This window comes from Pygocentrus nattereri, chromosome 8 (assembly GCF_015220715.1).
Source record: "Pygocentrus nattereri isolate fPygNat1 chromosome 8, fPygNat1.pri, whole genome shotgun sequence".
NCBI lineage: Eukaryota > Metazoa > Chordata > Actinopteri > Characiformes > Serrasalmidae > Pygocentrus > Pygocentrus nattereri.
The window spans coordinates 24,804,228-24,827,920 of record NC_051218.1 but is presented as its reverse complement, the minus strand read 5'-3'; the positions used below and the strand labels follow the sequence as shown (position 1 = coordinate 24,827,920).

Here is a 23,693-nt window from a genome sequence, read left to right as displayed (position 1 = left end):
TTTCAATGCCAACACATCTCTTTAGATGGACTAAAAATCTATTTTTTCGCAGGATAGTGACACTGCATTTATAGCAGTGATAATGGGTTTCATGCTTACATCCCAAGTTGCAGCAGTAAATAACTTTATCTACATAGGAAATAGGAACAAAAAACAGTCAATACTAAATGAAAACTAGTAAAATGTTGGTGAAACATAAATTAAAAGTTTGAATGTTGTCTTTTGACAGTTGTTTGCCCAAAAATTCCTATGGTTTTAACAACAAACAAAAACAGTAATGAGTGCATTTAAGCGAGTATGTAGTCAAAAAGAACATGAACTCACCTCTGTATGAAACTGCATGCTTTTGGTGGTCTTGAAGATGGGCAGCTGCATGGAATACAGACTTTGTAGAAAATACTGTGGGTTGATAGAAGGGGCAGGTGTATACACCATTGTTTTCTATTCTTGCCGGCCACTCACCATGGTCTCTAATGCTTCTGTGTAACTAGAAAGAAAACAACATATATCAAACAACTAATATACACAGTCATATTAGAGTGTTATGTTCTTGTTTCAACACTCACTATCCATTTTATCAGCTCCACGTACCATACAAGAGCACTTTGCAGCTCCACAATTACAGACTATAGTCCACATCTGTTTCTCTGCATACTTTTCCACCCTAATCTTTAATGGTCAGGACCCCCACAGAGCAGGTACTGTTTGGGTGGTGGATCATTCTCAGCACTGCGGTAACACATGGTGACATTAAAGTGTGCAAAAGCTCCAGCAGCACTGTCATGTCTAATCCACTTGACCGGCACAACACAGACTAACACACCACCACCATGTCAGTGTTACTGGAATACTGAAAATGATCCAACATCTTTCTATCATAGCCAGCATGAACTTTTACAGCAATTTGTGCTACAGTAGCTTTTCTGCGGGATCAAATTGACTGTTCACATATGGCCTAATATACCCAACCACTTGAGGTTAAGGTGCAGCTGTAACGAGACAATCAATGTAAAGCAATTCACCAGTTTTGTTATGATCGAATATGATCGAATGAAATGCATTTTAAGGATGCCCACTCCAGGTAAGGGGAAAGGACTTGCCCCGGGTGGAGGTGTTTAAGTAACTCGGGGTCTTGTTCACGAGTGATGGGAAGAGGGATCGTGAGATCGGCCGCAGGCTGGGACAGGCAGCAGCAGTAATGCGGTCACTGTACCGGAGTATAGTGGTGAAGAGGGAGCTGAGCCAAAAGGCGAAGCTCTCTGTTTACCGGTCAGTCTACATCCCGACCCTCACCTATGGTAATGAGCTGTGGATAATGACAGAAAGAATGAGATCGTGAATACAAGTGGCAGAAATGAGCTTTCTTCACAGAGTGGCGGGCTACATTCAATTTGATAGGGTGAGGAGCTCAGCCATCCGGGAGGAACTTGGAGTAGAGCCACTACTCCTCCGCATTGAGAGGAGCCAGCTGAGGTGATCCGGGCATCTTAAACGGATGCCCCCTGGACGCCTCCCGGTGGGGGTCTACCAGGCACGGCCTACTGGGATAAGACCTCGGGGTCGTTCTAGGACCCGCTGGAGGGATTACATCTCCAAGTTGGCCTGGGAGCAGCTTGGGGTCCCTGGGAATGAGCTGGAGGAAGTTGCGGGGGACAGGGTCATCTGGGATTCTCTGCTCTCCCAACTGCTACCGCGACCTTATCTGGACTGAGCGGTTAATAATGATGATGATGATGATGATGATGATGATGATGATGATGAAATGCATATTAGAGTAAACTTCATGTTTTCAAACATCTAACGTATTATTTCAGAAACTTACTACTATCTAACGCTACATCCCTCCTGATTTAGAATGTAAAGCTAACCTAGCTAACTAAGTTACTGCTAACATATCTGTAGCTAGATAACAGCAGTGTTGGGTCATAGCGAGGAGATGCAATCATTTTGTCGTGTTTGGTTATAAACACTATCGCCTCACTCACAGTGTACATCTAGAGTTAAACATCGAAACAACAAACATATAGCTGGCTATCTCCATCAGAAATACTAAACTATTTATTAGCTAGATACATCTTACTTACCGCCATAATTTCACATTACTGACTTCACGGAACTAAATTACCTCCACCTCCCGATCCAACGGGGAAAACAACCTCTGCCAAAATTGGGTGTTAAACTAACCTAATAACTAGATTGGCTAATGCAGAAAATGACGGACAGCTCATTCTAATCCGTGGTTGGCCAATGAAAACTATGATTGACAGCCAAGAGAACTCATTTAATTGGTTGATGCAAAAATTGATTGACAGACTCCACCCCCAGTTCCCTCCCCTTTAGGGCTCCGGTTGTAGCATTAACCTTCTCAACGGAGGTGGCGGCTCTCATGACAGCGGGACCAGGCATTTCGCTGTCAGTGTTATTAGCTTTTGGATTAATGTGAAGGATTTTGTAAAAAGAAAGACTAGCATCAGTTTTTAAATCCACTTTTAATTGCCGGCAGGTAAAATCAGACTCATTTTGTAGTTTCGAAGTTATGACATTTGTAATGTGCGTTGACACTCCTGTCCTTTGTGCATTGGTTTATCGCCCTCCCAAAAACAAACAATGATTTTATGCAAGACTTCACAGACTTTGGCTAAGGCTAAGCTTAAATTATGATCACTTTTTAATTGCTGGAGACTTCAGCGCCGGCCAAAGATTTCCTAGACCTGATTGATTCTTTTAAATGTTACACAGTCTGTGTCTCGATACATGAGAAAGGACACACACTGGACCTTGTACTCTCTTTTGGCCTGGATATTAACGTTTTAGACATATGTGAAACATACTTTTCTGATCATTATGCGGTCTTGTTCAGTATAAAGTTGTCTCGATGTCAGACTGAACCATGCGCCCCAGTGCTCAAAATACGCGCAATAAATTCTCAGACTGCTTTCTTGTTCTCGGCGGCTATTTGTAACTCTGAATTGATTACGCAAGACTACTGTCCCAATTCAAGTCCTGATGGACTGCTCTCTTTTTTTAATTCAACTTGTACACGTATACTGGACTCTGTGGCCCCTCTTGCATTGAAACTCGCAAAACCTGCATTAGAGCCATGGTTAAATGATCATACTCGAGAACGTGTATGTAGGCGTGCTGAGCGCACATGGAAAAAAGATTGTCTTCAGGTATCATTACAAGTGTTAAAAAACTGCATCAGAGAATACCAAAAGGCTGTTACATCTGCAAAAAGTGACTATTTCTGTAATCTTGTCCTAAATAAGTCACAAACCTCAGTTTCTTTTTAATACTCTTAATTCTCTTTTAAACCCCTGTGAGTCAAACAGTGCTGTACCTTCTTTTAAACTCTGTGAACGTTTTGTGAATTTTTTTATTGATAAGATATCTAGTGTCAGACTGCCCCCTTCACCCGGTGCCATAGACCCATCTTTTGCTCCATTATGTTCTGTTACTTTTGAAAATTTTGAGCAGGTGTCTGTTTCTTGCTTGACAAATATAATTAAACAATTAAGACCTTCTTTTTGTCCTTTAGACACTATCCCACCTCGCTTTCTCAAAGAGGTAATTCAAACTCTTGGACCCTTCAATGTCAAAATTATGAATTCATCCTTGATGACTGGCTCTGTTCCAGCAGTCCTTGTGCTTTTAGATCTGACAGCAGCATTTGACACAATCGACCACAACATTCTTTTATCGCGCCTTGAAGCCTGTGTAGGCATCAAAGGAACAGCCCTTCAGTGGTTCTGCTCATATCTGTCAGGCAGAACCTTATCAGTACACATGGGCCGGTACTCCTCCTCTGTTTCCCCTTTGTACTGTGGGGTCCCACAAGGTTCAGTTTTGGCCCCAGTTTTATTCGCCTTATATATGCTTCCCTTGGGTTCAATTTTAAATAAGCACAAGGTTTCTTTTCACTGTTTTGCAGATGATATTCAAATATATTTACCAATAGCTGTTGCTGATAGCAAATCTTCCCTGAAAACTCTGACCGATTGCCTGAGTGATGTGCAGTCATGGATGAACTTTTTGACATTAAATAAGAACAAAACAGAAATAGTGGTATTTGGTAATGATAATCTCCTGCCCAACATAAACACAGATAGTGCCATTGGCCCACTCTCCTCTCATTGCAGCTTCCAAGCAAAAAACCTTGGCGTGATCTGTGATTCAGAGTTTAAATTTGATAAACAAGTTAGCTCAGTTGTGAAGACAAGCTATTTTCAGCTGAGACTTCTTGCAAAAATCAAAACTTATCTGCCACAAAGAGAGCTTGAGAGAGCTATCCATGCTGTTATTACATCACGGCTGGACTATTGCAACTCCCTCTATATCGGTGTGGATCAAAGCTCTCTCCTGCAGCCCGCCTTCTGACCTCAACAAGAAAACGAGAGCACATCATCCCTGTACTGGCTCTCAGTTGCTTTTAGAATGTATTTTAAAATTTTAATGATTGTTTTTAAATGTTTAAATTGGTTGGCACTGGCATATCTGACAGAACTGCTGCAGCCTTATTGTCCAACCAGAGCTCTAAGGTCTGCAGATCAGCTGCTCCTAGCTGTTCCCAAATCTCGGCTCGTGTCTAGAGGAGACAGAGCCTTCTCGGTAGCAGCTCCAAAACTCTGGAACAGTCTGCCTTTAAATGTGCGATCAGCTGAGAACAGTTTAAAGCTGGTCTAAAAACACATCTATTTTCTATGGCATTTCACCCAAATTAATTTTCCATTTCTCCATTTATTCTATGTGTAATTTTTTTTTCTGAATTGTTTTTAATTACTCTTTTTACATTAATCTGTATTTATTGTGTGATTTTATTGTTTTATATTTTATTTATATTAGTCAATATTATCATTGCACTTTGTACAGCACTTTGGCCAGCTGACGTTGTTTTTAAATGTGCTTTATAAATAAATTTGACATTGACATTGCACTGGCCCTTCACCAGTACTTTCAATGATGGCTGTCATGGCTCCGTGTGCAGCTGCTACATAAGAGGAGCCTCTAGGGAGGTTGAACTTAATTGGCCGTTCACAGCTGCTACGCATCATCTGTAAAGCTGCTCAACTCCTGTTTGGTTGTGTCACGTTTGACGTGTGAACATTTTTAGATGGCACCACTGGAAATAAGACTCTTGTTTCACTGCATTTGCTTGTTGAGTCTAGTTTATGCAATAGCAGGAATGTTGAACAGTAAGTTATGATTTGGTTGAATGTGATAATCATTTTTACAACACTTGGATTTGTTAGTATTGCTATTCATATTTGGTACAGGAAGTAGTCTGTTGAGCCTCCCCTCCAAAGTTTATTCACTGTTCAGAAGTTTGGATTCTGTGATTTCAATAGTGTAAAATCAATTTGTTTGCAGACAAGTGTGTACAATTATTCTAATGACATAGTCTTTTGTAAATTCACAGCTTTCAGATAATTAGAAGGACACTAGGAAGTTGTAAAGCATTTAAAAATAAATATATTATTTCTCCAAGATTGTAAACAGAGCTATAAAAGATTCTGAAATAACTGAGAAAGTGTAATATGTGATTCCAAACTTTGGAACGGTAGAAACAGGTGAAGAAATAGCAACCATTTCCCGCCAACACCTTTAAAAAGCAGCAGTCATTTCACCTGGCACATTTAGAAGCAGCATCCACTTCTCTTGGCATATTTTGAAGAAGAAGGGTTGGTTGATTGATTGGTGGTTGGTGATCAATTGAGGAGCCTGTGATCGGTGGCTATGTGATCTGCAAGTATTCATTCTGAGTGTTTGCTTCATCTGTTTTCTCTGTTTTTATTGTATACTAACCATCCGTAGACCCGTACAGACTATTTCTACAGGATTACCTACTACAGAGAGTGGAGACTACAGTTTAGCTTTCCAACAAAAGCTGATGGTAAGATTTAAATCCACTGAAAAAGTAAGCACATCTATCCTCTACTATGGCTGTCGTTACTTGTGTGGATTGTGGCATGTATAGTGATAATCCTCTCTCCACCACTAGTGATAACAATAGTGGTTCAGTTTGTGAGAAGTGCCAGTTAATTTCTACTCTGGTGGAGAAGGTGAATCAGTTAGAGGTGCGTATCCGTGGTTTAATCAGGGACAGAGAACAGAGTTCAGTGTTATCTACCCCAGTTGCCTCAAGGAGAGTTAGTACCCCCCGACTCCGGCTTTAGAGCCCCCACAGCAGGGCGAATGGGCAACGTCTCGGTGACACAGTAATAAAGCTAAAGCTAGCCCACCTGAGCACCATACTCCACCTATTCATGTGTCAAACAGGTTTTCTCCACTCGGTAAAACACCCACCAAGGAGCCTGTCAGAGGTGTTCTGGTTATAGGAAGCTCTATTGTGCGACACGTGAACCTAGCTACTCCTTTAGGGGCAACAGCAGCTAGAGTTATCTGCTTACCAGGAGCCAGGGCACCAGATATTAGAAGCAGCCTTAAGCTATTAGCAAAGAATACATATTTGAGGATAGTGGTTCATGTAGGTGGCAATGTTATTCGTATGCGGCAGTCTGAAGTCACTAAGAGTAATAGGTGGTCAAAATAGCCCATACGATGTTCGATGCCGTAATATGCTCTGGCCCTATTCCAAGACAACAGGGTGCCAATGCTTACAGCAGGCTTTGGGTGCTACACTGCTGGATGTCCAAGTGGTGTGCAGAAAATCATGTGGGCTTTATAGATAATTGATCCAAGTTTGAGGGGAAGTCTGGTCTTGTAGGTCTTGCAGTGTTCACCCCACATGGGAGAGCACCGCTCTGCTATCGTGCAGCATAGCCCATAGTCTGTTAGTTAGTCGGCAGAGCAGGATAGTTAGTTGCTGACTGTCCAGAGCCAGGACCAGGCAGCAGACAAACAGGCTAAACCGACTGCCTTGCCTTTTTGTCACCTAGGTATAACTATATCAAGACCGTTTCACTGCCTCGAATTAAACACAAACTTAGAAAATCTCAATCAGTTTGTTTAAATAACTTAATATAAAAATATCACATCCAGTTTCTAAATGAAACATCTCTTAACTAAGGTTTGGTTTGTTTAATATAAGATCACTCAACTCTAAAGCTCTCATTGTAAACAATACAATAACTTAGCATAAAATTGATGTATTATGTCTCACAGAAACATGGATTAAACCTGATGAATATTTCGCATTAAATGAAGCCACCCCTGTAGGTTATAATTATGTACACAGGCCTAGACTGTCTGGCAAAGGAGGTGGTATATGTGTTCTTTATTAAAATTCATTGGACATAAATCAGAAACACAGACTCTCTTTCAGTTCTTTTGAAATTCTTTTCATAAACATAACCAATCCAACCACAAATAGTAGTGTACTTACCCTAATTAGTATTTATAGGCCACCAGGACCTTATTCGGAATTCTTAAAAGAATTCAGTGACTTTGTTGCAGACCTAGTAGTGAGCACTGAGAAAGTAATAATTGCAGGAGATTTTAATATTAACTTTGAGAACACAGCAGATCCATTAAAAAAGGCACTCATCTATCTTAGACTCTGTAGGCCTTACTCAAAATGTAATAGGGCCAACACATTACTGTAATCACACTCTAGATTTAGTTTTGACTTTAGGTGTTGACATACATAATCTAACTGTTCTTCCACAAACTTCAGTAGTTTCAGATCATTACCTAATTTCATATGAACTAGGTCTTAGTGAAAATGTATATACACATCACCCTGTTATTACATGAAGCGTTCAATAACGCCAGATACAGCTCAACACTTTATTGACATCGTTCCAGACTTATCAACCATATCTTTTCCTTCGTCAGACCCAACAGAGCTAGACAGATTAGCAGACTGCCTAGAAAATATGTTCTGATCAACCTTAGATAACATTGCGCCTATAAAAATTTAAATGATGCAACAGAAAAGAGTATGCACCTTAAGACAGACAGTATGGAAATTAGAGTGCAAATAGCAACTAACCAAGCTGGAAGTATTTCATTCTGCTTGGAAGGATAGCCTTAGCAGGTCATGAGCTGAGTGTAGAGCTTAGTCTTAGATTAAACTGTTAGCAAAGTCTTTGTGTACAGCCTAGCTGTGGCCATTTACTGCTAATTAATAGAGCACAACACCTATGCATCAGCTGTGTCTTTATTAAAAGCAGTGAACACTACCAAACAGATTAAGGCAAGTGGTATTTTATTTGTAATTCACTACACCATTGGTTGTTACATGTTAAATGCTACAAATGCATATTTTAAAACATGATTTCATAGCTAAATGCTGTTATATAGGCATTTGTAGAATGGCTGTTAGTTCAGTTGCCCAGGTTTTTAAGTTACATTTACGATTCAAATATTTGTATACTTTTGCTTAATGAGCTACAGTACACCCCCCGCGACCCTGAAGGAGAAGCGGCCTAGAAAATGTGTGTGTCTGTGTGTGAGCTACAGTATGTTAGAGTGTAACTTTATTATGTTAGCTGTGTAAGTACAGCAATCCAGTACAGGCAGCATACAAAGTTTTCCTTCTGATCTATAGCAATCCAGTATGTGTAGAAGTTTATTTCATTTGAACTACAGCAATCTAGTGCAAGCAGTTTGTTAAGTTTATTTCATCTGCAATGTTTGTTATATAAATTAAAGAAGGCAGAACTGAAAATGCATGGACTATTTTAGTAAGTAAGCTCTTAGTACATCATAGTCCTGAATAGTTTTTGCCGAAAAAAAAACATGCAAAACAGCAAGTAAAATTTAAATGTGAAAGGTGAGACAGATCCTACATAAAAAGGAAGGACTAATTTGATAGCAGGGTCCCACGCTGAATAACAGACCCCTGGTATGGCAGCATTCCAGCCTCTGACAGTAGCCAATAGCATGATTAAGAAACACTGCATGACATATTTCATATGATTATAGCATTGGGGTTCTTAATTCCAGTCCTGATGACTCCATACTCTGTACATTTTTCAGTTTTCCCCATTCCACACATCTGATTCAGCCCACATGAAGCCTGTTTACTTAGTTAATGGTTTAATCAGTGGTAGATATTATGTAGCACAAAAATATGCATTGTGTCAGGTCACCAGGACTATGATTAGGAACCAGCACCACAGCAAGAAGTTGTGGGGATTGCTATGCACCACAGCTAAAGGCAGTTTTACCCAGCTCAGTAAAAACATGGGGAACCTCAAGTGAACTAAAATCATCTGAGCGGATTTTACAACATGTATTCATTACAGTGAGCAGAGGTACAGAGGTAACTCTGGCATCTGACCGACATGAGCTTTATAGATAAACATTAATCAGTGTGTTTCCCTTCTTACAGATAGAAAGGGCCATCTCACTCTCTCATATAACCTGCTGTGCATAGGGAAATAAAATTTGTGTCTGTAAAAGAATCTCCTCTCTCCTCTCTCATCAGTTTATATGTAAGTTTACTGATGTGAGTTATAAAATCAAGTTTCTCATCAAGCCAGATGCCAAGGTATTCATTTACTCTACATGGATCCATGTAGAATAAAAACATTTAAAATGTTATTTTCAATATGAGCAGGTCTGGAAAACAGACCTAATTTTGTCTGCCAAACAAAAATTTGAATTAGGTTTGAAATAAACAAATATTTGAAATAGATAAATAAATCCTTAGCCTTTCAAATAATGTACTGCAACTCTGTCTTAGAACTTACCTTGTATTTCTTCTTTAAATTGTCACATTTTTTTCAGGCTTGTTGAGGAGTCACTTTCTGCTGTAGCCCCAGTTCCACAAGGATAGGATCCTATCAACAAGCAAACAAAATCAAATTAGGACTATTATTTTTTGAGACTAGGTAAATAAATTAAAAGATTCAACATTTTCCAACAAAAATTTTAACCAGTTTAGGAAGATGCATTACCACACAAGCAAATCTTGATATAGATATTTCAATCATTGTGACATGTAAACAAAGTCATGCAGAGTGCTCTGATTTGCTCCATTCTAGAGAAACTTACTGACTCAAGTTTGTTCATGGTGGTGGTGATAGAAACATTCATTTTATTCACTCTCTAAAACACTAGCTAGTGAATCTATAAGTGTTTTCTGAGGTTTATGATGTCTGGGTGATCTATGATGTCTTCAGCTTCTTTCTTATCGCGTTCGGGTAACACACCGTTTAATAGGCCCCTTTTGCAAAGAGTCACAATTACTTCCGGTTTAACAGGGAAAAAACTAACTTCTGCAGAAGTGATGACAAAATGTCGTAGTAGTAAACTATAATGCTCAAATACTGAGCTACAACATATGTTACTTTGCACTATCATGACAAAAAGTGAGAAAAAGACGTGAATGGAAGCACTGATTTAAATTTTAACAGAGCTTTGTTAGGGATGAACGCGGCCCTATTTCCCTCCCCGGCTGCCCATGCGGACGCAGATGGCGTATATAAAGTCGCTTACGTACAGTCACTATGGAAAGTGTGAATTGTACAAATGTGTTTTTGACTCCTGGCTAATGAGCGCATATGCTAATGCTAATGTATTTGCATTGTCAATATAATGTAGTCGCGGTTTAACTTGTGTTTAGTATGGACAGTTGTAGCATACACATGTTTAAATGGCCTTAAAAACTGAAAACATTGTTAAAAGAACTTACTAATATACAGGTAAATCAACAGTTTATTTTATACATTTAATTTCCCGTGTAGGGCCAGGTCTGGCCAGGACGCTGAGGTTGAGGGACCGTGGTCAATGTTTCGGGGGTTTACAGACCATTGTCGCAACTCACAATGACTAAGCACTGGCATTCAAATCAGTCGTTGGAATGTCCCTCCCATTAGTCCAACTACGTCGGGCGTTGTGTGGACTTCCTGGTCATGGATGTACTGTTACAGTTAACTCGGATGCAGGCGTGTTTTCTTACATTTCGTCTATCTGTCTCAACGTCTAGAGTTCTCAGCCGAAGCATGGCGGCTGATTCTGTCACCCGTTTCGATTTTCTGGTGGTAGGAGGTGGATCCGGGGGCTTAGCCGGTGCACGAAGGGCGGCAGAGCTTGGCGCCACTTGTGCTGTGATCGAAAGTCACAAACTTGGAGGTACCTGCGTGAGTAAAAAATAATCCTAGTTACAGAAACGCTTGCTCAAAGAGATGACATCTCCATTGCTTAAAACAGTTGATGTGGTGTATATCATGCAGGTTTTTTATATATTCGGACATTCATATGAGTAGCGCGTCGCGAGGTTTCCAGATTCACCTCTTTATGTTAAATGTTTTGTGTGCTGTTCATGGGCGTGCAATATTGTAAAAGCTGTGGTCATGTTCGTTCTTGTGACAGAGGCACAGGCCACACACGAGACATTGCAATGCTAAAAAAACATGTAATTCCTGTACAACGTTTCAGTAGCTTTGAATGCACCGCCTAGTAATTGTAACATGTTTTATCGGCTCTCTGATAAAAAGGTTTACAAATTAGACATTCGTACTACTTACAATATTATATATTGACATACATGTACATTACGCAGTAGGTTTCGGTCTCCTGTTTCCGCCCAGAACTTACTGTCTCCATTTCGGTATTTTTGAGCACGTTGTGTGAAAGACCCTGTAGGCTTGTGTATTATCTGATATGTATCTAGCGTGCATAAAATACCGTAGTTTTCATTGCGTGGGTCTTATTACGACAGCGTTTTAGGTTCTCTGTAAATAAAAATAAGAATGGTAGACTTCGAAAATAACGTCGTAAAATTTCGAGAATAAAGTCGTAGAATCACGGCAATAAAGTGGCATTAATACGAGGAAAGGTCGCAGTATTATGGCCAAATGGTTTGCAAAGGGAAGGGAGCACCTCCTTGTTTAAAATTGAGGGTCGTTGGGGAGTTGGTTGAGTTATAATTTCATATCGATTTCACCCAGAAATGAGTACTCTCCCTGTCTCTCCTGGCACATCAGCACCACACCGTTAGTAGTATAAAGAAACGGCTGTGCAGGAAAATCTGTTTATTTAGATTAAAGAGCCAGGTGGACTCGGTTGAAACTGTCTGTTTTGTTAAAGGAGAACTCGCAAGCAGTGGTCGTCTGCACAGATATCAGTGGCTACTTATTCGTGCCATTCAAAGAGGGCATGAAGTTTCACAGACAATGATAATGATAACCAAAATGAGCGACCCACAAAGAGACAGGAGTGTGTGGAACTAGAGTGCTCGTCCTCTTCGCCCTAAAGCAACCAAAACTGCAGCGCGTTGTGCCAGCCCCCTCCCAGTTAGCCAACTTTATGCTGGAAACGTCACCACTTTATTCTCGAAATATTACGACTTTTTTCTCCAAGTCTACTATTTTTATTTTTTTATTGACAGTGGCCTTAAAACGCCGTCGTAGTATTATTCATATAAGTAGCTGCAATATGTACGTTAGTAATTGTACAATATTGTACGTGTTATTAATTGTAATGCCTATAAACTATAGTAGACTTTTTTTTTTTAAGTGTTTAAAAGCATGATGCCAGAGAACTTGTAGAAAGGAGAATACAATATATGTCTCTGCAGTCCGGAGAACCAGGTTTTCTTCCGACAGCAACTGAGGACACTAATTGTTGAAGCTTTTTAAGTGTAATTCTTTCCCATTCTTGCTTAACACTCCGGGGTCTCCATTGTCATATTTTGCACATCATAACGTGCCACACATTTTCAATGGGAGACAGGTCTGGACTGCAGGTGGCCAGTCTAGTACCCGCACTCTTTTACTACAAAGCCACGCTGTTGTAACGTGCAGAATGTGGCTTGGCATTGTCTTGCTGAAGTAAGTAGGGACATCCCTGATAAAGATGTTGCGTGGATCGCAGCATATGTTATTCCAAATCCTGTATGTACCTTTCAGCATTAATGGTGCCTTCACAGATGTGCAAGTTACCCATGCCATGGGCACTAACACACCCCCATACCATCAGCGATGCTGGCTTTTGAACTTTGTGCTGATAACAATCTGGACAGTCCTTTTCCTCTTTGGCCCGGAGGACACGACGTCCATGATTTCCAAAAACATTTTGAAATATGGACTAGTCAGACCACAGGATACTTTTCCACTTTGTGTCAGTCCATCTCAGATGAGCTCAGGCCCAGAGAAGCCGGCGGCGTTTCTGGGCGTTGTTGATATATGGCTTTCGCTTTGCATGGCAGAGTTTTGACTTGCGCTTGTAGATGGAGTGACGAACTGTGTTTACTGACAATGGTTTTCTGAAGTGTTTCTGAGCTCATGTGGTAATATCCGTTACAGAATGATGTCGGTTTTTATTGCAGTGCCCCCTGAGAGATCGAAGGTCACGGGCATTCAATGTTGGTAGATGATGAAATCCATAAATTCTTTGCAATTGCACATTGAGAAACGTTCTTAAACTGTTGGACTATTTGCTCACACAGTTGTTCAAAAAGTGGTGAACCTCACCCCGTCCTTGCTTGTGAATGACTGAGGTGTTCAGGTATGTTCCCTTTATACCCAGTCATTATACTCATATGATTCCAATTAACCTGTTCACCTGTGGAATGTTCCAAATAGGTGTTTTTTGAGCATTCCTCAACTTTCCCAGTCTTTTGTTGCCCCTGTCCCAACTTCTTTGGAATGTGTTGCAGGCATCAAATTCAAAATGAGTGAATATTTGCAAAAAACAATAAAGTTTATCCATTTGAACGTTAAATATATTTTCTTTGTAGTGTATTCAATTGAACATAGGTTGAAAAGGATTTGCAAATCATCGTATTCTGTTTTTATTTATGTTTTACACAACATCCCAACTTCATTGGAATTGGGGTTGTAATATATTATATACAATGAACATTGATATATATGGAATTAACATGTTCCTGCACTCACTGACCATCACACATAAAGGCATTAGTGAACTGATAGAACATATTGTTTCTGACTTTGTGGGTAAATACATGAACACATAGAAATATGTGCACCTATGCAGTTCTGACTGGCAGGCATCTTTTTCTGAGTTCATGCAACACCGTTTCTACCTAAACTTTGCTTGTTCACAAAGTTATTCCCTAGCTACTTGGTTCCTTATGGAAATGGTTTGCCTTCAGTGTTTTGTGCTTATGATAATTTTAGGTCTCAGGTCTGCAGAATTTCCCCTTCTCACTGCATCTAACTAGTTTACACATTAACGTTTGGCTGCTTCTGCTTAACGATGCATCACTTAATCCGTTTTTCGTTCACAGCTAGAGGAGGCCCTTTAATATACCTACCTGTTGAAAAAAGTCGTAGAACCCATTAAAAGTGTCTGTTGGTGGTTTTCCGTAGTTGATAATGGTGTTCTGGGTTGATATCACAGTGTAGGGGATTCAGATCATTTAATTGGGTGTTCCGGGACTGATTCCATGTACAATTGTTCATTTCCTAATGGTCTCTAACAGCAAACATCAAGCCAATTCCCGTTAGGAAGCAAAACCATCAGGTTTTATTTCTGATGGTTATAATCATCTTCAGCATGGCTTTCATGAGTTTCAACAGTGGTGTATTTGTTTTTTCTGCGAATGAACCCGACATTGTTGTATCGTCGTGGTTTTCATTTGAAAGTTTCCATATTTAGTTACTTTATTATCACTATGACAACGTTAATATACATTCAGTGTAGCTCTTGTTGCCCAGCCATACGTCTGTTTTCCCCCTCATAAAACCAACAAAAACCCTGTGGTGTGTCGTCGCTTGACACTTGTTCGACTACTAAGCCTAGGTGTTATTTTATGGTTGGTAAAATAAGAAGAATTTAACAGTTTATTTAAGGAAAATAAAAGAATCAGACAAACTAAAAAATGCAAGAATACTCTTCAGATTTCAGAAATGCAGGTCATTTATTCTTCTTTGAGCATGGAGAATGTTTCCCAAAGGCCGTAGGACAACACTGACACAGATACAGGGTTTGTACACATAATTTATACCCTCAGTAAGGACTTTTTTGTTATCTCCTAATTTCATTACATCACCATTATGTCCAAATTGATGATTTTCTTCTGCCCATACGTCTAACTTATGGAATCATTATATCCAATTATGGAGCCATATGGAACCATTATCTCCAAGCCAGATCTGTGTCATTTTATAAAAAAGACATTGTACCAGGCAGACCCTAGCACACCCTAGCACGATTGCTGGTGTTTTTCCATCTTGGCCGTTCGGCCTTGAGAATTTCATAAGTTCACTCGCCTCCTAAAAAGTTTTTCTTCCCTCTTACGCCCTACTAAGGAAACTTGTTTTAAGGCACTTGTTCCAATATGCTAGGCCATATTGTACTTTATTTATGTTTTATCCTGCATAATACAAGATATTTTAATTTTGGGAATCTTTAATTTACATCATTTCCCCCCTTTCGCGACAAATAGTCGTGAACCATACATTTTCTGTGTTTCTATACGATTATTGTAACTCAAATAGTCTACTTAATACCTGTTACTATAGTCAAAAGTGAGTGTTTCTATTAATAATTGTTCATACTAAATACCTTAATTTACATCAGGTGTCAGAGTGGTGCTGACGGCGTTAACAGCCTGGCGGTGCAGGTCAGGCTGAGTGCAGGTCCGCAGACCCTTAGATTGGCTAATCGAAAAAATGACATACAGCTCGTTCTAATCTGCGGTTGGCCAATACAAGATGTGATTGACAGCCAAGAGTAGTTATTTAACTGGTTGATGCAAATAATGATTGACAGACTTCCGCCCCCAGTTTCCTCCCCTTAAGGGCTCCGGTCTGCAGCATTCTCCTTCTCGGAGATTACCACTCTGTCTTCCAGGTTTCACAAACGCTAGATGGAGTTGCCGAGCGAGTCCAAAATGAGTGGATTAAGGTGGAGCATTTTAAGAAAAATCATAGTATAAATGCTCAAACATTTTTAATATAATTAATGTTTAAAACAGCACATGTATGTCCATTATGTCTGTGAGTGCAAAGTGGCAGTGAGCTGATAGGCTGGCCAAATGGCTAGGCTACTCATAAACCAGTGCTGAATGACACCTACCTCTTTTGGTCTCACTGCTCCACTTATTTTTAATTCACTTAATTACACTTCCACAGTGGCAGTCAGAGCCAAGTACCATGGTCAGAGAGTACTAATTTTCTGTGCATTTTGTTGTTGTCCTGGTCTAACACACCTGTTCCAACTAATCAGCTGCCTAGTTAAAGTGGATGTGTTGGAGCAGGGCAACATTCAAATGTGCAGCAAAGAGGAACTCCAGGACCAAGTTCTGGAACAGCTTGGGTAGGGAATGACATGATCTACTGTTCATATATTCTCGGACTGTGTGTGCATATATATGTGTATATATAGAACATTTGGCTATGCAGGTGTTGGGGGTAAGTGCAAGTAAATGCAGTCTATAAATTGGATTTTGATACGTTGTAGCATACCAAGTAAGCCATATGTATCGAATTATGTTTCATGTTTCACCAGTGTAAACTGCCTGTATTTTCAGCAATACAATATTATGCTTGAACATAACACTTTCAGTCCATCATCAGACAGTTATACATTTAAAAAGATGTTTTTTTTTCTGGGTTCTTTAATAAAAAATGGTTCTATATGAAACCATGAACACTCAAAGAACCCTTCATCATTCAAGGGTTATTTGCATTATGAAAAGGTTCTTCATATTGAAAGAGAATGTGCTGAAGATGGTGCTATATAGAACCTCTTTGAAAAGGGTTCTATATAGTGTCAAAATGGTAGAACCATATACAACATATTCTCCATTAATCTGAAAAGCCTTTTACAAATGCAAAGAACTGCTTAATGATGTAAAGGGTTTTTTGAGTGTTCATGGTTCTACATAGAACTATTTTCTTTACTAAAGAATGCATAAAAAAATGAAATTTACTCAACAACCCATAGATTTTTTAAAAAAGTGTGTAGGCCTGAATGCAGATTTTATAATTATGCAAGCATTATAGAGGACCAGATTAGGAAAAACAATTGTTTTGTTTAAAATTTTAGCCTTTTTTGATGATTATTAATGCTGACCTGACAGTGACATGCATTTCACACAAATTTTGCTTTCTATTACAGGTAAATGTTGGTTGTGTTCCTAAGAAGGTAATCTTGCTTTACATTCAGATGTCAATTTTTTTTAAATATTTAATCTGTCTTGTTTTCGTTTTGCTTGAATATGATGGAGCATCTAGTGATCAAAATATGTGTAGTAATGGAGTAAAGTGTAATGTAGCATCTGGGTATGCAAGGTGTACTGGTTTTCTTTCAAATGCATTTTGGGGACATGGGAATCACCTCTACCTCTTTTGTTATCAATGCATAACTGCCACTGCTTTTCATGAATCTATACTTGACCAACTGACTTTTCATAAACACTAGCAAATCTTGCCTTCCTTAGTTGCTGTTACTACACACCTATGCAAAAGTTTGAATGTCCCTGGTCAAGTTACATGTTTGTTTATGTTGTTGGTAGAGTTGGGCGATATGGCCTAAAAAAAAATCTTAGATTTTTTCACAAAAAATCTGATTTTCGATTTTAATAGATTTTTTTTTTCTCTTGCTAAATTCAAACTACAGATGACAAAGAAGTGGGTCAAAACCAGTTTTATCTTTATTGTGTTTTGACTTGTGTTTTGACTTAAATTTCCCCTTTGAGGATATAGTGCAAACAGAAACAAGCCAAAAAACAAGCTTGTAGATGAGATGGCAGACCATCCCATTGTAAACAGTGATGGACATTAGTGAACACTGTAAATGAACATACAGTAACTTTCTCCAACATATCTTAGATTCAAACTTGCACTGAGACAATGCACCTTCAAATTAAAATAAACACCTTCGAATTAAAATGCATCTTAAACAAAAATATATAAAAAATAATAAATGTCTTTTTTTGATAAAACTGACAATTTTATTATTTTTTTGTCAATTTAATATGCCAGCTTGTTATTGCGTAAGCACCTTTCCCCAATGGATTAGACAAAGCTTGGTACCCTAAATATGTAAACAAATAATCATAAACTGTAGTGCATACACAACCTTCTGTTATTCATTGCTTTTTAAACATTTTTAGCCAGGAAGATGAGTCTGTCCACCACCTCTGGCTTGAGGCTTGCCCGGTGGCATGTAACAATGCTACCCCCCACATTGAAAACCCTCTCTGAGGGGGCACTTGTAGCTTGGATTGAGAGGTATTTCTTTGCCAGATTTCCCAGCCTTGGCACACAGTTCAAAAACGTGTCAGGGACCGTTGCTTTACTTTGGATGACGTGCTAGTGCTGCTAGTGTTGCGGCTGTTTTCACTCCGCTGGGAGCAGCTCTTCTCCCACTCCGCTGCATGCCTCTGCTTAAGGTGTTGGAATAAATTTGTAGTGCTGCTTCCTTTGGAAGCGACCGTTTTAAAACACACCTTACAGCAAGGACTTGTTTGGTCTGTGTCCGTCGCCGCAAAACCGAACCAATTCCAGACCATGGAGCTGGTTACTCCTTTCTTGGGCACAAGCTCTTTCTTTCCCCCAACCACCGTCATGTTGTTTGTACAAGTGTGCGGGAGGAGGGGCTAAGGTGATTCTGAACTACGGGAGCCCAAAGGGTCAGTGGCGGAAATTAAATCTGAGAAAAATCGATTTTCATAAAAACACATCGTCCTTAACTGTAAATTCGAATGAATCGATAAAATTGATTTATCGCCCAGCTCTAGTTGTTGGTGAAAATAAGTACACATCTTCTACAAAGAGTACGCTTCTGAACATTTTAATGGATATGTTATTTAATACACAAAACATAACATTCATTTTACATAAAAACAAAATGTGGCCAGTGCAACATGTATGGTATATTTTATACATATTTTATTTTTTTCCAATATGTTAAACCCAGTAAATAAATAGACACAATGCAAGTAGCAGAAAAATGCCATATGCAAGTTTTTTCTTTGTAGAGGATGTTGACTTATTTTCATTTGGAAAATTAACAAAACATGTAATTTGACCAGGGTGTTCAAACCTGTGCATAGTTTGTTATTGGGCTACTGTGCAAGTTTGTATTGATGTGTAGTTGTTGAGGTTGGTTTCAAAACTGCACTGTGGTAAATACAATGAGACTGTGTAAGGCTATAGCCAACATTCGTGGATGTGATCGCAAAAAAACATTTTACCTAAGATTGGAGATTGTTTGAATGGTGGAGAGGGAATCAATGATAACTTGGACAATCCTTCAAGCTCAAGGTGCAACACTGATTAATGTAAAATGGGCTCTATGGAAGAAAACCCAAGAATATCCCCTTTATTTTAAGAGAATAAAGCTTTACTGTATGCATGTTGAAAAGCCACGGCCCTGTGGAAATTAAGTTTTTGGTTAGCAGGATACAATCCAAAAAAAAAAAGCAACTAGGAATGAAGGGGAGAAAAATATTGAACCATTCTGAAGTGGCCTGCTAAGAATGCTAATCTGAATAACATTGAACATCTGTGCAAACTCACAGTTGAAAGAATGCGTCCATCAAACGTGAGAAAACTGGAGCATTTTGCTCAAGAAAAGCCAGCCAAACTGGCAGTTGAGAATTGTAGAAATCTCATTCAGTACTACATAAAAAGTTTGATTGTGGGTCTTGTCTCCAAAAGTTGTGCTGTGTCACTGGGGTAATGTATCCATTAAAAATGTCCTTTCATTTGTTTGGTTGCAGGTTATGTGGAATGCATCAACCCATGCTGAATATCTTAATGATCATGCAGACTATGGCTTTGAGGCAGCACAAACCCACTTTAGTTGGCAGTAAGTAAAATCATGTATTTACTTAAGAGTTGTTAGGGAAATGTAAGCAACTTGAATCTGTGTATGTTAGAAAATGATATAATTTTACAGTGCAGAAGCAACAGATGGCTGCTGTTAATGTTTTGACATGACTGTATAATCCTATTCTCATACCCTCAGAGATCCCTCATCATATGGCCAAGCAAGCTGTCTGTACACACCTTCAAATTTTAAGTCAAACTGATTCTGAGTGGTACAGAGAATTTTTTGCCAGAATTGCTGGAGTAAGGAGGTATTAGCAGGAGATAAGAGATGACTTGCTTGATGTCACTAACTCAGATGACACATATGTGACATATTTTTGTTTTCAGACTGATTAAAAACAAAAGGGATGCTTATGTTGGCCACCTGAATGAGATTTACCAGAAAAATCTAGACAAGGTAAGCATTTTTAATCTGTGAATGTGAAAATACACTCACCAGCCACTTTATAAGGTACATCTTGCTAGTGAAAGGTTGGACCCCCTTTTGCCTTGAGAACTGCCTTAATTCTTTGTGGCATACTTTCAACAAGGTGTTGAAAACATTCCTCAGAGATTTTGGTCCATGTTGACATGATAGCATCACACAGTTGCTGCAGATTTGTCGGCTGCACATCTATGATGCGAATCTCCCGTTGCACCACATCCCAAAGGTGCTCTATTGGATTGAAATCTTGTGAATGTGGAGGCCACTGGAGTACAATGAACTCATTGTCATGTTCAAGAAACCAGTTTGAGTTGACATGAGTTTTGTGACATTGTGCATTATCCTGCTGGAAGTTGCCAGCAGAAGATCAGTACACTGTTGGTCATAAAGGGATGGACATGGTCAGCATCAATACTAGGTAGGCTGTGGCATTTAAACGATTCTTAGTTGGTACTAAGGGGCCCAAAGTGTGCCAAGAAAATATCCCACACACCATTATACCACCACCAGCCTGAACCATTGATACAACACATGGTTGGATCCATGCTTTCATGTTGTTTACGCCAAATTCTGACCCTACCATCTGAATGTCGCAGCTGAAATCGAGACTCGTCAGACCAGGCAACATTTTTCCAATCTTCTATTGTCCAATTTTGGTGAGCCCATGCAAATTATATTCTCAGTTTCCTGTTCTTAGCTAACAGGAGTGGCACCCAGTGTGGTCTTCTGCTGCTGTAGCACATCTTCTTCAAGGTTCGACATGTGCGTTCAGAGATGTTATTCTGCATTCCTTGGTTGTAACAACTGGTTATTTGAGTTACTGTACTGTTACCTTTCTGTCATCTCGAACCAGTCTGCCCATTCTCCTCTGACCTCTCACATCAACAAGGTTTTTTCATCCATACAACTGCTGCTCACTGGATATTTTCTCTTTTTTGGACCATTCTGTGTAAACCCTAGAGATGGTTGTGCTTGAAAATCCCAGTAGATCAGCAGTTTCTGAAATACTCAGACCAGCCCATCTGGCACCAACAGCCATGCCACGTTCGAAGTCACTTAAAACACCTTTCTTCCCCATTCAATGCCTAAATGCATTGAGTTGCGGCCATGTGATTGGCTGATTAGCTATTTGTGTTAACAAGCAATTAAACAGGTACCTAATACAGTGGCCAGTGAGTATAGATTGCAATTAATTTTACATGCATGTCTATGTTGAACGCCATATATATTTCCTATCTTGTGTGTAAAACTGTATATACCATGGCTTCAGTGAATATTCAGTTGCAATTGCAAATGATAAATAATGCACACAGTCATTTGTATTGATGGTAATGTATGATACTTATTACTTGCTGCACACAGGCCAAAATTCAGACCATTCAAGGCCATGCACGATTCACTGATGACCCAGAGCCTACTGTTGAAGTCAATGGCAAGAAATACTCTGCACCACACATCCTTATTGCCACTGGTGGACACCCGTCTACAGTTAGTGACAAGGATGTGCCAGGTAAGCTGAGATCTGCCTTCATTTTATATAAATCAAACAAGGCAAGTTTAGTTATGCAGTACAGTCCGTAGGGTGGTATGGCGATAACACAACAAATTGCCATGGAGACAGCCTTGATTGGGTCACAGGCAGGGTCAACAATCAGCAGGAATCCGGGGAAGTGGGGGAAGAGATAAGAGTGTCTCGCTGCAGTGTTCTTCTGGAGGAATGCGATGTTCCAGCAGTGGCCTTGACCAAGTGGTCACTCAAACGATCCATTTTCCTTTGCAAGGCGACCAGCTTCTCCACGATGTTATCCAGGGTACGACTTACGGTCATAGTCTGAGTGTTGGCAGCTCTGCCCACCACGTCAGTCATGTCGGGCAGCTTTAAGGGGCCGTGGACAGCTGCCCTCATTCCGCAAATTTCGTGATACACCAGGGCAATGCCTAATCCAATCAGCAAAACACCTGTAATCATGGTTCCGAATAGGTATACGTCCTCAATATCCTTCACGGAAAGAGCCGCCAGGCACACGACTCGTCACCTCTCCCACACATCCATCGTGTAGCCAGCTGCAAACTTTCCGGCAGGACAGGCTGGTTCCCCCGAACCAGGACTTCTCGTCGAGAAAATGGTGTCAATTGCATTGAGAGACCATTTGATCAAATCCATTTCTTTAGGTTTGAAGAACAGTGCAGAGAGAGTTTCTCAGTAAAGAGCGTAGACAAAAGACTAAACACAGAAGCAAAGCAGGAGAGATCAGGGAGAGGAGAGGGAAAAAGTGCGACCGCCTTTGTCTGTCTATCTATCTATCTATCTATCTATCTATCTATCTAAACACTATATTCAAAAGAGAAGAAATGAAACATTACATTAAAAATCAAATAAAAAACAGTTTTAGGATAAAGAACTGTTACAGGATAGAAATGAAGTAGAACTGCAGTTTTAAACTGAGCTAAAAGTCTGCTCAAATAGAATGATGTGTCTAGGCGCTTCTAATGCTGTCTGTCAGCTGGTTCCATTTTAGAGCAGCACAATAGCTAAACACTGCTTCTCCATGTTAAGTCTTTACCTGAGGCAGGACTAACTGACTAGTTCCTAGTCATCTGAGAGTTCTGCTTGATTCATATAGCTGTAGCATATCAGATAAATACACCTTTCTTTATACCATCAAGTCCTTTATAGACCAGTGATAGTACCTGAAAGTTTATTCTTTAACATGCTGGTAAGCAGTGTAAAGATTTGTGAATGAGAGTGATGTATTCCTTTTGTTATACTTCTAGTGAGAAGTTTTTTTCCATTTTTTCTTCAGACCATTATACTACAGTTCTGCTAGAAATAAAGGTGTGGCTGAGTATCTCCAAGTCTGGATCAGTCAGAAAATCTCTAATCTTGTTGATATTCTCAAGTTTGTAAAATCAGCATTTTGTCACGGCTTTGACATGACTGCCCAAACTAAAACCAAAATTCATTAGTACACACAGGTTATGGACTAGTTCTAGTTCCTGAGAGTCCAACCCATTTCTTAAGTCGGTCTAAAAGAAATTTATGGTCAGTGATATCAAAGTGAGTAAGTAAGTGGATGATTTGAGATGATTTAGTGTTGATTTAAATGTCATAATAAATAGCACTAAACTAGAATATTTTAACCATGAAATGTTTATGGGGTGATGAAGAAGGCACAAGCTCATTGATGGATATAGATATGCTAATATCTGTTATGGGTTTTAGTGTGTTAAAAAGTATGCAAACTCATTACATCTTTCAGTTGACACTAATACTGTGAAGGGTATTTTGCTATTGTTATTTGTTATTGTTGATAATAATAATAGTAATAGTAATCACACAGCCTGTCTTTGGAGATTTCTTTATGAATCTGAAGTTTGGCCTTATACCATATGCATTTGGTTTTCCTATGTTCTCGCTTTTGCAGTTGAACTGCAATAGCATTCCACCATGGTTCTCTCTGTTGGCATGACATGGTTTTAACTTTAACTTTTGCAATCTCATATATTATCAGTTTTTGAGTTGAAGCTATTCAGCAAAACATCAGAATCAT

The 23,693-nt window shown here is 39.4% G+C and overlaps 1 protein-coding gene across 2 annotated transcripts in view; it reads left to right on the top strand.

Annotated features, from left to right (window-relative positions):
• The first annotated feature begins 10,704 nt into the window (after positions 1-10,704).
• gsr (glutathione reductase) overlaps positions 10,705-23,693 on the top strand; it is a 64,271-nt gene continuing 51,282 nt past the window's right edge. The window contains exons 1-5 of one of the 2 annotated variants that reach the window (XM_017698467.2): positions 10,705-11,048; positions 16,999-17,025; positions 19,607-19,695; positions 20,046-20,115; positions 21,505-21,652. In XM_017698467.2, coding sequence (XP_017553956.1) covers positions 10,821-11,048; positions 16,999-17,025; positions 19,607-19,695; positions 20,046-20,115; positions 21,505-21,652 — 562 coding nt within the window. In that variant the 5' untranslated portion in view covers positions 10,705-10,820. The remainder of the gene's footprint in view (positions 11,049-16,998; positions 17,026-19,606; positions 19,696-20,045; positions 20,116-21,504; positions 21,653-23,693) is intronic. The other variant, XM_017698468.2, reaches the window with a different exon arrangement.